The sequence below is a fragment of the Danio rerio genome, chromosome 17 (genome assembly GCF_049306965.1).
Source record: "Danio rerio strain Tuebingen ecotype United States chromosome 17, GRCz12tu, whole genome shotgun sequence".
NCBI lineage: Eukaryota > Metazoa > Chordata > Actinopteri > Cypriniformes > Danionidae > Danio > Danio rerio.
Window position 1 is genome coordinate 38,505,723 of NC_133192.1, and position 18,136 is coordinate 38,523,858.

General features: G+C 36.4%; 1 protein-coding gene across 7 annotated transcripts in view; it reads left to right on the forward strand.

Moving 5' to 3' along the window:
- impg1b (interphotoreceptor matrix proteoglycan 1b) overlaps window positions 1-18,136 on the forward strand; it is a 55,223-nt gene that overhangs the window by 12,978 nt on the left and 24,109 nt on the right. For 3 of the 7 annotated variants that reach the window (XR_012393048.1, XM_009293213.5, XM_009293214.5), the window contains exons 3-12: window positions 6,579-6,745; window positions 8,902-8,930; window positions 9,314-9,342; window positions 9,427-9,470; window positions 9,562-9,711; window positions 11,387-11,445; window positions 12,023-12,204; window positions 12,285-12,623; window positions 12,781-13,643; window positions 14,955-15,044. Coding sequence is in view for 5 of the 7 variants with exons in the window: in XM_009293213.5 (XP_009291488.1) it covers window positions 6,579-6,745; window positions 8,902-8,930; window positions 9,314-9,342; window positions 9,427-9,470; window positions 9,562-9,711; window positions 11,387-11,445; window positions 12,023-12,204; window positions 12,285-12,623; window positions 12,781-13,643; window positions 14,955-15,044 (1,952 nt within the window). In the remaining 2 variants the exon portion in view is untranslated. The remainder of the gene's footprint in view (window positions 1-6,578; window positions 6,746-8,901; window positions 8,931-9,313; window positions 9,343-9,426; window positions 9,471-9,561; window positions 9,712-11,386; window positions 11,446-12,022; window positions 12,205-12,284; window positions 12,624-12,780; window positions 13,644-14,954; window positions 15,045-18,136) is intronic. The other 4 variants (XR_012393049.1, XM_682063.10, XM_073927794.1 and 1 more) reach the window with 2 other exon arrangements.

Genomic DNA, 18,136 nt, shown 5'->3' on the forward strand with positions numbered 1-18,136 from the left:
GGAAATTGGCTTTATCAACAATATGTAGTCATATTAGGAAAAGCATATACAACTATAGAAAATTAAAGCTATACAAAAAACTAAAACAATACAATTTGCTAAATTTATGTTTGATTTATTAGGTATGGGTTATAACAATATATTAGCGTATTAATAGCATATAAGTAATTTTGTAGATGATGAAATAAACAAAAGAAATGTGATTTCTAATACTCATACTCATAAATCATAATTAATCTTCAAATCTTTGATAGCCTTTTGAGTTATGAAAGATCAAGCCAAGCTAAAAAAAGAGTAGTGGCTTTGAGCCAAAAGTAGCATACTTTTTTTTTTAAAAGCTTGTCTCTTTTTTTAGCCTTTCAGTATAGATTTATACGCATTACTACAGTACTACAATGAAGCGTGGAAAGTAAAATTAAAGTAAAAAAAGAAAGCAAATCTTGTAAGACTGTAAAAGTAAATTGACTGAATTACAAGTTAAAGGAATGGAAATTGGCTTTATCAACAATATTTAGTCATATTAGGAAAAAGCATATACAGCTATAGAAATTTAAAGCTATACAAAAAACTAAAACAATACAAATTGCTAAATTTATGTTTGATTTATTAGGTATGGGTTATAGCAATATATTAGCGTATTAATAGCATATAAGTGATTTTGTAGATGATGAAATAAACAAAAGAAATGTTATTTCTAATACTCATACTCATAAATCATAATTAATCTTCAAATCCTTGATAGCCTTTTGAGTTATGAAAGATCAAGCCAAAAGCAGCATACACTAAATGAAATACTTTTTCTGCTCAAACTACTTATTTAAAATGAGCTGAAACAACAGAAGGCTTGTGTTTTTTTGTGGGACTTAATTGTTTCATGTTCAATGAACTCAGCGTTTTTACAGTGTACTATGTTTAAAGGCTCTACTTTCAGTGTAGATTTTATGATTTTCTACACTGTAAAAAATGGCCTTGATTTCAACAGTAAAAAAAAAACGTTAAAAAGCTACAGTATAATTCTGTAACCTGGATATGTTCCATAATGGTATGTTTCCTTAATCTATACGGTGAATAACCGTAAATTTTCCAGATTTCCATGCATGGCACATCAATTTTATGCATTTTGTTGACATTAATATGGATCTTTTTAGTTGTTTCCCCATCAGTTATGCACATTATAGATTTATGTTACATCTAATGTTGATAAACAATGTTTATTTCATGACTTTAATTTCATGCGTGTTACCATAATGGTGTTTAGTAGCTGTGTAAATGACACTGAGCACCTTCTATATGCTGAAACTCTTGGGGAAAAAGTTGATTGTGATGAGCATTGGTTCATTATGTAACTTCCTCATCACCACCTGCATGTGGGTGTGCTAACGTGTCTAACTGTGTAACAAAAGATGTGTAGATGTTGGTCATTCAAAATACAGACATATTACTCCTATAAATTAATAAAATACGGTAGATTACCGTAAAAATGAGAAATTACTTTTACGGTCTGTACCGTGTTTTTAAGGGTAAAGTACTGGCAACCACAGCTGCCGGTTTTTGTACAGTAAATTTTAAGGATTTATATTTAATAAAATGTAAGAAAGCAAAAACTAAAACACAAATAAATATGTATGCATATCTGCTTTAATAGGGTATATGCCAAGCTAGTGCTGTTCCCATGCTGATACACTTCCGGTGACCTGTTATTGTGAACTTTTTTCCATTTTATACAGTTCCTTATACAGCATCGATGTTGTAATGTTATTAAAATACATTTAATTAAATTAACTTTAGCATTTATTTAGTTTCTTAAGCGTAAAATGAGACAAAAAGCTGTTTACTCGCACACGCCCGTCTGAATCGGCAGGCTAACGCAGAAGCTCCATTGAATATATTGGGGTAAAATAAATGCTCATATTATAAAGATATGGCGGGGGAAATGTAATTTAATGCAGTGCTGCTTGTACAATCTGAGACCCACTTTATATCGGATATCACTCAGCTTGTGGAGATCGCTGATTTTTAAAGAAAACAGACCTTAAACGCACCGGATTTTGCATTGGCATTCAATTCGCCATTAGCGCTTAACCCAGGTTACTGGCAAATTAAAAGTCCTATTAGTATGCTTCGGCATACACCCCATACCATTTGGATGGCTTCACTTTAAATATATGGTAGAATTTAGAGACAAACAACCCAAAACACAATTATTTATTCAGTTAAAATTTAACCTAGACAATTTGTACATGCTTGACTCAGGAACTCGATTAGTGCCACAATTCACTTCACTCAGAAAAGCACACAAACACATTGCTTTACTTTAAATTAAGCACAGTGAGCAAAACCCATCAAAATGTAATTTCTTCATTGAGGTAAATATCTCCAGTCCAGAACTGCAGTTGTCAAATTACAGTCAGAAAGACAATTTAGAGATGACAAGCAAATGTTTTTGTTGTTGCAATGAACACAAGAATTACATTTACTTCAGAAAAGAAAATACATCGATTGTGCTTTGTACAATCCAGGCTCATTGAAATAAAGTGCTTCAGCCTACATTTTGTGAAACCACAAAATGCACGGTACCTTTCACATTTGCTTTTGAAAAAGTTTTTGGTTGGATTCAAGGAAAAGTTTAGATCGGTGGATTTCAGGTCTAGGTCAGTGGTTCCCAAAGTGGGGGTCGGGAACCCCCGGGGGAAAATCACAGGACAATGTACGGGGGTAACAAAAAAATCAAATAAACTTGATTGAACAATTAAAATGACCATATTTTATCCATAAGATACAGAAGGTAATAATATTAATAATAATAATAATAATAATAATATTAACTAGTTACATTAAAAAAACCAACATGCAAATAAAAAGCCTTCAGCCTTTCAATATTTTTTTCCTTTGGATTGTGACCCTTGGGGTGTTTACATTATACATTATATTTATAATATTAATTGTAATATCCCTTTGACTGCCCCTCTCACAAACGGTTGACCATGTTTTGACTGTTAAGTCATTTGAACAATAACTGTTTCCAATAATGGCTTAAACACACACAGCATTGTTGGTTTCCAAAAAATAAATAAAATAAAAAATAAAAATACAAGTATAATCATGTTGCACTATTATCTTGATGTTGGTTTTATTGTTAAAAAAATAATACAAATAACAAGAAAGGATGTTAATTAAAAATCTGAAATATTTTACGGCTTACTTTAAAAAAAACTGATTTAGTATTTAAAAAAAGTTTTATTTGGAATATTTTGGTACACTTCATATTTTCATATTTTTTATTGTATATGGATTAATTCCGGTACTTTTAGCATAAACCAACATCAACCATTTGGTAGAGACTAATATTTTAGAAATTATGGAATGTGTTGAAAAAAAGTTATTGAATGTGTTAACTAGCGACATTAGAAGTTAATAAATGCAATCCAAACATTTTTGTCTTGGTGGGGCAGTTAAAGGGATATTTAATAGTAATAACGTAGTTGCAGCAAATTGATTTTACAGCAACATGGTAAACTTTGACACCTTTACGACACTCATGTACAGTACAACATTAAAAAAACATACATGATTGAAGATGAAGGAAGATCTTCAAGTGGCAGTCTCCAAAATTAAACCAAGAATATGTGTTGTCAGTATGCTAGTGGCTATATTGGCGTATTGGTGTGAGCACCACGTTGTATGTTTATAACTGTACAATCACCCACTAAGGATTTGTCATCTGACACGTGCAGCTAAACGCACCAGAAGCAACGCAATTGCAAAAATGTTGGCCGAGGCATGTATTTCCAATGAGCAAGGGCTGGATTTGTGTTCCATTTCTATTTACTGATTATTGTTTTTCACAACTTGATGATGCACAAAAGTCTATAGCCAACATCAAGAATAAATGTCAAGAAAAGTAAAATATTATCTACATTGTTTTTCACCAGACTCCATCATATTTCCTTATAACAAACAACATGCTGCATGGGACCTTAATACTTTAGTCTTTTTTTCATCCAAAACAAAATTCTTTTGAATCTGAACAAGATATTTAGAAGAATGTTGGGAACTGATAGATGTCAAATTGTTCCTTCAATGGAGGTCAATGGCAATTGATCGTCAACACTCATTCATTCATTCATTTATTCATTTTCTACCGCTTTTCCGGGGCCGGTTCGCAGGGGCAGCAGTTTTAGGAGAGAACCCCAGACTTCCCTCTCCCCAGACACCTCCTCCTGCTCCTCCGGGGGAATCCTGAGGCATTCCCAAGCCAGCCGAGAGACATAGTCCCTCCAGCTTGTCCTGGGTTTTCCCTGAGGCCTCCTCCTGGTGGGACATGTCTGGAACACCTCCCTAGGTAGGAGTCAAGGAAGCATCCGAAACAGATGCTCGAGCTACCTTAGCTGACTTCTCTCGATGTGGAGGAGCAGCGGCTCTACTCCGAGTTCCTCCCGGGTTTCAGAGCTCCTCACCCTATCCATAACAGTGCGCCCTGCCACCCTTCAAAGGAAACTCATTTTGGCCGCTTGTATCAGAGATCTTGTCCTTGTGGTCATGACCCAAAGCTCATGACCATAGGTGACAGTAGGAACATAGATTGACCGGTAAATTGAAAGCTTTGTCATTTGGCTCAGCTCCTTCTTTACCACAACGGACCGGTACATCGACCTTATTACTGCTGCCGCTGCACCATTACATCTGTCAATCTCACATTCCATCCTTCTCTCACTCGTGAACAAAACCCAGAGACACTCCTCTACCTGGGGTAAGGACTTTCCTCTAACCTAAAGATGGCAAACCACCTTTCCCGGTGAAGCACCATGGCCTCGGACTTAGAGGTGCTGATTCTCATTCCAGCCGTTTCACACTCGGCAGCAGACCGCCCCAGTGCATGCTGAAGGTCCATGTTCGATGAAGCCAACAGAACAACATTGTCAACAGAGATGAAATCCTGTGGTCCCAGAACCGGACCCCCTCCAGCCCAAGGCTGTGCCTTGAGATTCTGTCCATAAAAATTATAAACATAATTGGCAAAAAGGGGCAGCCCTGCTAGAGTCCAACATGCACTGGAAACAAGTCTGACTTATTGCAGGCAACGCGAACCAGACTACTACTCATTCAAACAGGGACGAGACGGTCGTTAACATAGCGTCCCTGACCCCATACTCCCCGAGCACCCTCCACAGAATGCCACGAGGGACAAAGTATTTAACAAAATATGTGTTAATAAACGTAAATGATAAACTTGAGTAATAAAATGTTTTTTTTTTTTTTCATTTTTCGGGTGAACTTTCTTTTAGTAAATTTATTTATAAACTAATTTAGAGAGGATCACGATTGCTTGCATTATTCAATTTATGATTCACCAATCAGACGATTTCTAAGCCACTATAAGTAATCCAAGTTACTTGCCATCTTCGTTTTAAAGAATCCCCCCTTCCTCCACTAGTCCTCCTCCTTTCCTAGATGGGTGGCAAGGTGGCCCAGTGGTTAGCACTATTGCCTCACAGCAAGAACGTCACTGGTTCTAGTCTTTACCAAGCCAGCCAACGTTTCTGTGCGGAGTGTACACGTTCTCCCCGTGCTCACGTGGGTTTCCCCCAGGTTCTCCGGTTTCCTCCCGCCATCAAAAAACATGCAACCCATATTAATTAACTAATCCAAATCGGCATCATAGACATGCTCCTAGTAAATAGTTATCTCTTAAGAGCAATCACTATCTGTTCATTAGCTACTACAGCAGGGGAGTTCACGAGATCTACCTGAGCTCAAACTCCCCTCTCGCCTTGCAAACGGGAGGGAGCCCCGGGCTCGAGGATCTTATGAGCTCAGGGCTCTCTCCCGGGACAGCATACCAAACAAGCTTTATAATCAATCATCAGCTAAGTGTAAATGCATGGCAATTTGGAAAAGTTGGAAAAGTGCCTGCAGAACATTACTTAATTCTTTATTACTTATTTCTTTTATCCATTACTTATTTCTTTATTATTTCTTTATTTCTTCGTTTGTAGTCTGAAATAAAACAACGATGAACACCAGGGTGAATAAATGATGCCTCCATTTTAATCCCTGTGTGAACTACAGTATTAATAATGTGCTATAATTGATTTTGCCATGCATTTACAATTACGAACATAAGTCCACATGGGAGTGAATATTGAGTTTTCCTTTAGAAGTCTATTTTTCTATCTGATCTGAATAATTCCAATACAGTCAGACTGATTTAGTTATAGTAAATAATACTTCTAGCTTGAACGAAACCCAGTCAGTTTAGATTTCTAATGACAAAACCTGCAGCTACCTGAAAAAATATGTCTTCAGTGATATTAAATTACTCAAAGAGACAAGCCACAGGTGAACCGTCAGATGACACTCTTAATTAAAAGTCCATAATAACAGTGTTGGCAAAAGGACATGGCAGCAAAACGGTGGCATGCTAAAAACTGTTAAGCAAGTAACACCTCTGTCAGCAGTGCAGATAATTAATTATAAGTGTCCTGACATGTTTTTATCGGGTCTTTGCTGTTAATTCTCTCCGTCTCCTCTCAATTCTCTAACGGCCTTCTCGAAATATTCCCCATGATATTTAACAGTTTGTCAAGAAGCTGTGTGGGAGGCCTTCCGGATCTTTCTCGACAGAGTTCCTGACACCATGGAGTACCAGCAGTGGGTGTACGCCTGTCAGAGAGACTCGCTTTGCATAGAGGATTTGGCCCGAAATTTCAGTAGCACGCAAGAGCATCTTGACATCGTAGCCAGTGTGAGTGGTTGCTGCCAATTCAGTCTATTCATCTTGCCAATGTTATTGGAGAGTGGGGACTAAAGTACCATTTTTCATAACAAAACTCATAAATAAAAAAAATGCTTTAGGAGAGAAGTATATTTTATGTGTGTGGTTACTAACTCACAAATGTGGTCCATCAATATCAGGTGGGATTTTGTACAAATGAAGAACAACAAAAAATGCACATTGTAACTTTTGACCAGTTAAAAGTAACACAACAATATATACTATATTTTCTGGCTTGCACCTGTTTATATTAAATTGAGTATGATCTTATTAATATGTTAACTGTAAACATATTTAGTTCTTATTATTTGAAAAAGGCGGCTCTGGTCTCTGGGTGCTCCTGTTTCCCCCATAGTCCAAAGACAAGCACTATAGGTGGACTTGGTAAACAAAATTGGCCATAGTGTAGTGTAATGAGTGTGTATGGGTGTTTCCCAGTACTGGGTTGTGGCTGGAGGGGCATCAGTTGCGTAAAACAAATGCTGGAATAGTTGCAGTTCATTCTGCTGTGGCGATCCCTGATAATCAAAGACAGGAAGGAAAATGAATGAGTAATATAAATATATATATATATATATATATATATATATATATATATATATATATATATATATATATATATTTTTTTTTTTTTAATAAATAAAAAGTAAATAAATTAAACAAATAAATGAAAACAAATAAAAATTTTAATAAATAAAATAAGGATAAATAAAAAACTATTAAAAAATAAAAAAATATAAAACAAAGCAAAAATAAATTAATTATTTAATTAAACAAATTAAACATTAAACCATAATAAAAATAAATTAAAAGTAAAACAAATAAGTAAAAATAAATAAAACAGAAAAATAAGATAAATAAAAATAAAACATAATTAAAATAAATAAATCATTAAATAAATAAATAAATAAATAAATAAATAAATAAATAAATAAATAAATAACAAATAAAAATAAATAAATAAAAATAAATTAATAATTAATTAATTTTCTTTTTGACTTAGTCTCTTTATTAATCTGGGATCGCCACAGCAGAATGAACCGGCAATTTATGCAGCTTATGATTTATGCAGCGAATGCCCTTCCAGCTGCAACCCATCACTAGGAAACATCTATACACACTCATTCACACACATACACGACTCGTGTCTTTGTGGGGGAAACCGGAGCACCCGGAGGAAACCCACATGAACACAGGGAGAACATGCAAACTCCACACAAAAATGCCAACTGGCCCAGCTGAAGCTCGAACCAGCGACCTTCTTGCTGTGAGGCACTGTGCCAATGTGCAGCCTAAATAAATAAATAATAAAAGTAAAATAAATAGGTAAAAATAAATAAATAAATGAATTAATTAAAAATATTAAATAAATAAAACATTAAATAAATAATAAAAAAAGGGCGACGCAGTGGCCAGTAGGCAATGCTGTCGCCTCACAGCAAGAAGGTTGCTGGTTCGAACCTTGGCTCAGTTGACGTTTCTGTGTGGAGTTTGCATGTTCTCCCTGTGTTCGCGTGGGTTTCCTCCGGGTGCCGCGGTTTACCCCTCAGTCCAAAGACATGCGGTTCAGGTGAATTGGGTAGGCTAAATTGACCATAGTGTATGAGTCTGTGTGTGTGTTTGTGTATGTTTCCCAGGGATGGGTTGCGGCTGGAAGGGCATCCGCTGTGTTAAAACGTGCTGGATGGGTTGGCGGTTCATTCCGCTGTGGCGACCCCAGATTAATAAAGGGACTAAGCCGACAAGAAATAGAATGAATGAAAAATCAAAAATAAAAATAAATAAATAATAAAATAAATAATTAAAAATAAAATTAATAATTTATTTACAATTTCTGCTCCATTAAATGTATGGAAAGTAACCCAACAATACAAATATTAGTTATTTAAAAATATTTTATTATCAAAAATACGCAGAGTTATGAAAGAGTTATGAAAAGGAGGCAGCTCAATCAGAATTTTGCACTCTAAATGTGCTGTTACAGCTTGGAAAGTAAATGTTGTCGGGGTTCTAAGAAAACAGTTTTGTTACTTTTCTTCCATGTTACTTTCATCCCCATTCTCTGCCAATATTATTAAATGTTTTTGGCTTTATTGCACATTCTCAAACTTGTTTGTCATTTACAGAGAGTGAACCAACTGGATGAACAGGATAGGTAAGAACCCGAAGATGATTGAGGGCTTCTTGGTTTCAGTATATATGGTATGGCCATTTGCTTGTTTTCATTTTAGACTCAAACCCGTCAGAACATCTCGAATGAGGTCACCTGACTAGTGGGAGATGAGAAAATCTCAGCCTGTCCTTTGAAAAACAAAGTTTGTTCATATTTGGTGGCCTAGCTAAACACTGCTCTCTGACCTGATCCACTTTAATAAGAGGGATCCGTGCCCAGACATATTACGCTTGGGTGTTAGAGCCACACAAACACACTCAGGCTTATATGCAGTCAAGCCCTTTATCGGGGACAATGAATTTGATTGCATTTATCATTCTCGGATTGAGTCGTCCCTTCTCAACATGCTTTCAATTGTTTTTCAGGGCTCTCACACCTGCACCAGGCGAGAAATGTAAGTCCTCGCCATCCGGATGAGAAAGAAATGCTGGTTGATCTTATACAAACGTAACGTGATTGATGGCTTTTTATGCTTCAGGTTCAAAGAGTCCTGCTGAGCTTTTCATCATGGAATCTGACAGCGTACGGCCACTAACTCTTGCTTTGGAGAGTATGCACTTAACATACTGATGAAGTTCGAAACAAACAAATTGACTATTCTCTGATCTAATAGGAAACTGGGGCACCAGATGTTGTCCCTCAGAGGCCGGTGGAGCACATTGTGCGGTTCAGTGTGACTGTGGTAGACCCGGTCTACAGCGCACTACTGAGGGATCCGGCCAGCCCTCAATATGAAGACCTCACTCGCAATCTTCATGATCAGGTCAGGCGAAATGACTGTCAACTATTAAACGCATGATGCTTTGTTTTATTCTTTTTGTTTGAAGCTACTAACAGGGTCTGTAGTATTTACTGACAATATATTAAGTCCAAAATAAAGAGGTTTTTAAACTGGGAGCTGCAAAGAAGTGCTAGGAGGTATTAGTGAAGAAAAAAAAAAAAGTAAAATAAAATAAATTTATTAATTACACCCAATTAATGCATGTTTTAGTCAAATGAGTAAACATACATAAAGAGTTGTATAAAATCAGTTTAATGAAAATGATCTTATACACATAATTACCTAATAAATAACGGTTTTTCAAAAAATAAATTAAACCAAAACATAATGATTTAATATTTGAAAATAAAACAATCCAACATGTATTTAAATAAATAAAAAGAAGATTGAGAAAAAATTACTGAACAAATAAATTAATACAAACAAGAATAAAACGAATCAATTAAAATAAATAAATGCAGTAATGAATAGAAAAAAATGACCTTTATAGAAAGTTGTAATTTTATCATTGATGACATAAAAAAAAGTATAATAAAGTATATATAAAGTATAATACTAAACCAGGGGTGCCCAAACTTTTTTGTATTAATGGCCAAAAAACAAATATCATAGAGATCCGTGGGCCGAAGGTAAAAATAGCAAACTATTTTACATTAACACTGCCATAGGTAATTGTCTAATTTATTTCAAAACATTTCAAAATAAATAGATGGACGCAAATGGCTTTCTGTTTGTCCAAAACCAAAAGCTTCAGCTAAAGCAGGATGACCGTGATGTGCGGACGTCTTTCCATTCCAGCACTTGCTTTCATGACCGTCACCTAGCAACGGCCGTAAACAAAACAGCAGCTCAATGACGCAAGCGTACCAGGGTTCAGAAGGAAAAAAGACAGCGTGAACATAAACCAGCTGAGAAAGGGGGAACAAACTTTGGTACGGCCCAGGCAATTGAACCAAGTGTGAAAGCACCCTAAAAGATTGAAAATGCCCGTCTTTAGAAGATGTACTACTAATCAGAGAGCAGAATTCTAAGAGAGTATATGATCTGATTTAAATAAACAAATAAATAAATCAATAAATAAATAGTTAAGAACCATCTTTTCATGGTTACCTTTATACGTTCTGTTGACTACTGTTTAGAAGTAACATTACAAGTACTAATAACATACTCACATTAAATTATTAGTAGACTGTTATGACGAAGGGTAAAGTGACAAATTTGTTAAGTTAAAATTTATAGTCAGCTGGTGGATCATCAATATTGTGTAAGCTGATAATAAAGTCTACCAATACTCTAATGACTACTAGTAGACAAAGTTACAAGCAGTCAACAAAATTTCTACAACAATTTCTTACTGAACACCAACAATGTGATATTGCAATATAAAAAAGGCAAATAAATAGCTCAGGTTTGAAAGTAGCTTACTGTAAAAGATCAAAAAACAGGAAAGCCAAGCAATAATTGGGTAAGTTCAAAAGCCGGCCTGAGATTAATTAAAATAAGGCCAGAGCCATGGCACATGATTTTTCAGCATGGCAGCATGTCGGACAATCCGTAATCTGAGGTTACGCAAGATACGGTACAAAGATTATTGAATTATGTAGTTACTGAAATTAAGATGTTTTTTACACAAACATTTTCATTTATACTCCTGCAGATGCTGCATGCATTCGACAAACTTCCTGGGTTTAAAGAGATTCAAGTGCTGGGATTTCGGTAAGTTGATGCTGGAACTGTGGGATTCAGCAAGATATTGCAGTCCATTGAACTTGAAAATTGTATTTTTGGATGGGTAATTTTTCTCAGTGTGGCAACTTGGGGTAAGTACTTGAAGAAATACTTGTGTTCAGAACAACTGTGCTTCAATTATTGCACCATTATGTTCTGCTCTATTGTAGACTATGTAGAACTGTATATTCATACCATAACATACTGCTACATTGACGATTGTAGCTTTTAAAACAATTGCAATCACTATCCCTCATGTTCTGTCGAATCTTAGACAGCCAGAATGCGATCAACATGAAAATGCTTATATTAATATCGAACTTGACTCATCCTTTAATTTCATCAAATCCAGTTAAACAAGCTAAATCTATAATGTATACACCAACCATTTCTCAAAAGATCTCAAAAATCTCTGCATGACACCTCAATGACGAATATGTTTTGAATTATTGAAAGGGCCTTGAGGTTCTTTAGTCCCCATAGAGAACATGAGGGCTAAGATAGATGACCAAGTTAATGCAAGTCCATGCAAACCTCTTATAATTCCCTTCATAACATCGACCAGAGCTGGGGGTGTTGAAGCGAGCTATGCTGTAGTGTTTGAGACTGATGGGACACAGGCCATAGGTGACACAGACTCCACTGATGAATATGGCATACAGGGGGTCCTAAAGGGCATGGTGGTGAAGGTGCTAAATGAGGACACATCACTTCCTGTGGACGTGCGTTCCCTTACTTTTGAACCAGGTACACAAAATCAATACAATCAATATAAGGGCCCTAGACAGACTGCAAATATTTAACCTTACCTTATTCGCCCTGTACAGATTCTTCAACAGCAGACGGGCAGGAAAACTTGAACTCCGGTACTCAAATCAGTGAGAAGTCAAGAGTTTTACCTGGGGAAATGAGTACACCGTCTACAAAAGCTGACTCAGATGATTCTATAGTGCCTTCTGGGAGTCTAGGCATCCCATTTAAAGATGTAGACCCTGATAGGACTTGGGATTTGGGTGTGGGGACAGAAAGGAGTTTTATACAGAAAGTACCCGATATATTGTCCCATGCTACTGCACTACCAGCAGGAGCAGAGCTTATCAGCAGCCCCAGTCTTGAGGGTTCAAAGGCAGCAAGTCTAATCACTGAAGACACTTTAGCGACCAAAGGTAAATCTTTCAAATGTATAGTGAGTAGTGCACAAGAGCTCCTTCTTCTGAAGCTAGACTCTTAAGTTACGCAGCCTAGGAATAACAGAATTAATTGCAATTTTGCATTAGATGCATTTTCAAAGACACTCTCTGAAATGTGGTCTTTGTTTTCAAGGTTCACAGGGAAGCACTACAGTGGATTACCTATCAAAGATGCCTGAAGACCAAGAGGGTGCAGGAAATGAAATTGTCTCCACAGCTGCACCACTGGACTTAAGATCTTTTGAAGCAGAAAAGGCATCCACTTTAGCTCAATCTGAAATGGATTTTGATTCGACACCAGAGACTACTCCTGCAGAGGCAACATCATCAATCTCGACTTTGATAACCCCTACGGAACAAGCTAAAGGGGCTATATTTCAAGTAGATGATACAATTGGCCCATCTGAATCTTTAGAGACCTCTAACGTAGGTATTCCCTCATACCCTACCAGTCCAGTTGATAGCCCTGCGATCCCAACTTCAATTGACCCTAGTGACCACTTAGAGCCGCCATCTGTCAGTGTCACCGTAGACACACTCCATCTAAAGGTGACTCCTGCTGGACCTACCACTCCGGAACCAATTCTCCCAGCAACAATTCTATCCCAGCTAACACCCACCGAAGACCTCATTTCACACCCGACCCCAAACAATTTCCTGGATGAACAGGAACAGGTACTCCGGACAGCTTCATCTCCCCCTCATGAAGGTGGTGCAGATGATGAAGGAGAAACAAAACAAGATGTAGAACAATCTGATGAGGAGGACGAGACTCTAGACTTGGGGAGTGGTTTTCCCTCGGAGATTGACGAGAATCCCCAATCCTCGGCGCGCCCTCTAGGTTACGTTACCACTCCTTCGATAATGGCTTCTAACCAGGCCAAAGAGTTAGTGGTGTTTTTTAGTTTGCGTGTGACTAATATGATGTTTTCAGAGGACCTTTTCAACAAGAGTTCCCCCGAGTACAAATCACTGGAGAACACGTTTCTCGAACTGGTAGGTAAACACACTTTTGGCTTTGACTTTCTTTTGCTGCATGCCTTTTTGTCCTCCTTTTGTTGTTAGCTTTTTTTGTTTTTTTTACATCGCAGTGTATGCTGGGGCAATGCAATAGATAAAATGTGTCATTTGTCTGCAGGGATCTGACAGATGGCATCTGAGAGTTGTTCAGTTGAACAGTGTTGTTCAAAAATGTAATATACGTTTTCTATAAAGCCTTTGCATGAAGTGTTTGGGTGACTGACAGAAAAAGTGAATTACATATGAGTACATTTTGTGCAAGAATGCTCATTTTGTCAATTCAGATGCTTGGCTGTGAAATTTGTTTACCTTTTCAGTTTAGACAGAAAAACACATTCTGCAAGGCAGGTTAAAAACATAATTAAGCAGCCACACAAGCAAAAATGTTGAGGAACTGAATACCACCACAGCTGCAATTCAACCATTGCCATTTGCTCCCAATTTTGCAGATATTTGGATTTTTTATAGACCATTTCAATATCATTGGCCCATGAATATTTCCGGTTTATCAAATTACTTCTTAACTGTAACATAAGAGGCAATTGAATCAAAACAATGTAAAACAGCTATCACAACATTATTTATCAATATGTGGTTCTTTTCAGATTCGCTGAAGCTATAGAAATTAAAACTGCACAACAGGAAATACAATGGGACCATTGTAATTGTTTACATCCCTCAAAGTGGTCTACACATCAGTTCATGAATAAATAACTTATATTTTTCTCTGCCATTTTAAATTGTTCCAAGCAAAACAAAAGCATCATGCTTTTCCAGTCACCAACCGAACCGTTTTTAACTACGCTTTCCCCCCCTGTTAAAACTGAGATGTAATAACTCAACAAAAATTTCCCAAATTTCTGAAATTGTTTAAAACAAACCAAAACACTGTGCTTCGCATGTCAATAACCAACACGAACTTGAACGGTGTATGAGTGGAGCGATTTTTTCTCCCTGTACAGAGGAATGCGTAATAACTCCACTCCAGCTTCATTCTCTTTTCCCCCATTTTACGCTCCCTAGTCACTCCACGCTCACTGGAGAGAAAACCTGCCCTGAACAATCTCGTGTAAGAGAAAACACAAATGCTTCAACTTTCATAAAGCCCACTACTCGCCCCTGGGAAAAGCACTCCACTTTCACTCTGCACCACTCATATACAAAGTGGACAAGAGTATTAAAAACGTGAAACGGAAAAGCTCTTGGCCAATCATATTACAGGTTCACAACTTAGTGTTGTTGTTTTCATTCAGATTACATCTTGTAATATCCTGTTTTTTCAACTAGAGACAATTCTCCGAACCAAGTGACTCAACAAACCCAGAGGCCTCTAGTCAAGTACCTGACAGAGAACAGAAGACATTAGCCTCAATACCGGTACATCCACTACCAAACAAAATTTGACCCTCTTGTCTAACAACTTACTAATCAAAACTGCTAATCAACAAGCAATATTCGCTAACCAGCATTAACCAAAACTAAATGCTCACTCAATGGCTTTTCTGCTTTAACTGCAACATGTAATTATTACATGTTTAGTTCTTGACAGCGTGAACATTGCCTTATTGCTCTATGAATGTTTTTGGTTTCACAGCACACTAGGATTAATGTGCATAGCATACATTTAACCAAATGTGAAATCTGTATTTATGTAAATATGTTTTTTCTTGTTTTGTGTTAAACACAATCCTGAATTTGAATACCAAAAACACACAGAGAATGCCAAAAACACAAAAAAACAATCCCTCAGGGTCTTGCTGTCTAGTTTTGTTTCTCTGAACTGCTTCTAGTTGGTTAGGCAGCCTAATGATTTAGAATTGTACTTGGGTGAGACATGTCCTTGAATGTAATCAGTCTCCAAATGTTGTTTATTACAGTGTTACGTCAATGACAAAGCACTTTTTTTTGTTGTTGTTGATTTTAAAATTGACGGCTCAATGAATTATTTGTAATAAAAGCACACACCGATATAAAGTAGCTGCTTTTCTGGCTTGTTTGTGAATGGTTTTGGGTGCATGTAATACAACTGTAAAAATATATATATTAATCTATCCCTGAGAGGTCTACATGTGCATTAAACAGAGTATATACAAGGATCAGAGTGGAATTCAATACCTTTTAAGATCTTTCTAAAGACTCTTTCCATATACTTTAAGACCTTATAACCACTTTCAACCAGAAACACTGGCAAAATGTTAACTTACAGTATATTAACTAAATATTAATGTAAGAGATAAATCCAAAACTAAAACATTATTCATACACTGAATAAAAATCTGATGAATCTAGCTAATTCAGCAGTGCCTATAAAACTGTAGAAATAATGGTATAATTACCAAATAATGGATGATGGTAGCAGCAGGATGTCAAATCTAGTAGGATTTCATTGATTTCATAAACTACACAGCATCCTGATATTCACAGACTTATACCAGACAAACTTTAGCATACAACCATACATTGCATAATCAAAAATAATATAACATAACAGCAATGCAAAATAGCATTTAAGACTATTTAATACTTTAAGGGCCTTAAATTTCTCTACATTGATTTATCAACTTTTAATACTTTAAGACCTCCGTGAAGTTGGTACCCAATAAAAACAAATAATTCCCGAAACTATGCCATTTGTTTGTGCTATGTTCGTGCCGATTCGTGCTGCAAAAACAAACATTTGTGCTGGTTTGGTGTCTGAGATATTAGGCATTATTTTTTTGACTGTATGACGTCACTTTCCACCCCATGTTGCTCAAATCACTTTAAATCAGTTGTATCAGTTATCCTCATTTAGATATATTTTGGGAGCCGTGACGTCACTCTTCACCCCACTTCTTCTAAATCGCACCAACTGGTGTCATTCGTTTTTGTGTCCGATTTGTAGCGTTAAAACAAACACTATCATCATTATTTGTATATAACCAAAGTATTTATGGAGCTGTGCTGTAACTCTCCACCCGAGGTTTTCTAAAATCGCACAAAAGTGGCGTTATTCGTTTGTGCTGGTTTGTGTCGTTAAAATAAACACAGTATCTTTTTTTATTGTTTAGATATTGCTTAATCAAAGTATTTCAGGAGCCGGGAAGTTATTCTCCACCCCATTTCTTCTAAATCGCACCAAACTGGTGTCATTCATTTGTGCCCGATTTGTACTGGTTTGTGCCAATAAAATAAATACTGTATCTATTTTTATTGTTTAGATATTGCCTTATCTAAATATTTTGGGAGCCGCAGCATCACTTTCCACCTCATTTTTTTCTAAATCGCACCAAACTATGGTCATTCGTTTGTGCCCAACTTGTGCTGGTTTGTACTGTTAAAAACAAAAAACACTGTCTCTATTTTTATTGTTTAGATATTGTCTTATCAAAATATTTCAGGAGCCGCATGTCACTCTCCACCACATTTCTTCTAAATCGCGCAAAACTGGTGTCATGCATTTGCACTAGATTTGTGCTGGTTTGTGCAGTTAAAACAAACATTTTATCTATTTTCGTTGTTTAGAAAGAACCAAAATATTACAGGAGCCGTGATGACACTCTCCATCCCGGGTTTTCTAAATTGCACAAAACTGGTGTTATTCGTTTGTGCTGGTTTATGGAGAGTGACGTCATGACTCCCAAAATATTTTGGTTACTTCTAATCGAGTAAAACAAAGACCCCATTTGTTTTAATGACACAAACCAGCACTGTTCTGATTTGAAGTGATTTAAAAAAATAATGCCTAATATCTCAGAGCCCAAACCAGCACAAATGTTCGTTTTTGCGGCATAAATCAGCACAAACATAGCACAAATAAATGGCATAGTTTTGGGAATTATTTGTTTTTATTGGGTGCCAACTTCACTGAGGTCTTTTTAAGACACCCCGCGGACACCCTGTTAGAGTATAGCATAATTTTTATTCCCTATTTTTCTTGTATGCCGTTTAGATTATAGTCACCCTCTTGAAAGCTCCAAATGTGTAGGGACTCACTATATCTCTAATGAATTTGTTCTGTTCTGTAAGATAATGTTTTTCATTTTTTTGGATATTTATTAGAATCCTCCATTTCCAATAAGTGGTTGCCTAAACTAGTACTGTGTTGTGACAAATGCTAGTACTGTGAAACCATTTGGATTATCACATGAACTACTAAAAATCTGGCCAGGAGCTTCTCTGGTAAGTATCTAAGCAGAAAATGGCCATAAAATTAGTTCATTGATTCATAAATGGGCTTTTAAAGGATAACTCCATGACCTCTAGATATTTACGTTCGACTCTAAATTCAGCAAAAGGAGCATTGATTTTTCCACTGCCATTCGCCCATTTATAATTCAACGTTTTTGGTAGCTTTTGTAGAGACAGCTGTAATATTTTAGTGCTAAACTAGGTTTGTATTGATTCCGTGTTGTAGTATGCTCATTTACTCCTGTCTCTACTGGTTTGTGTAGCAACCATCGCAATTGGACATGGAGAACCAAAAGAAT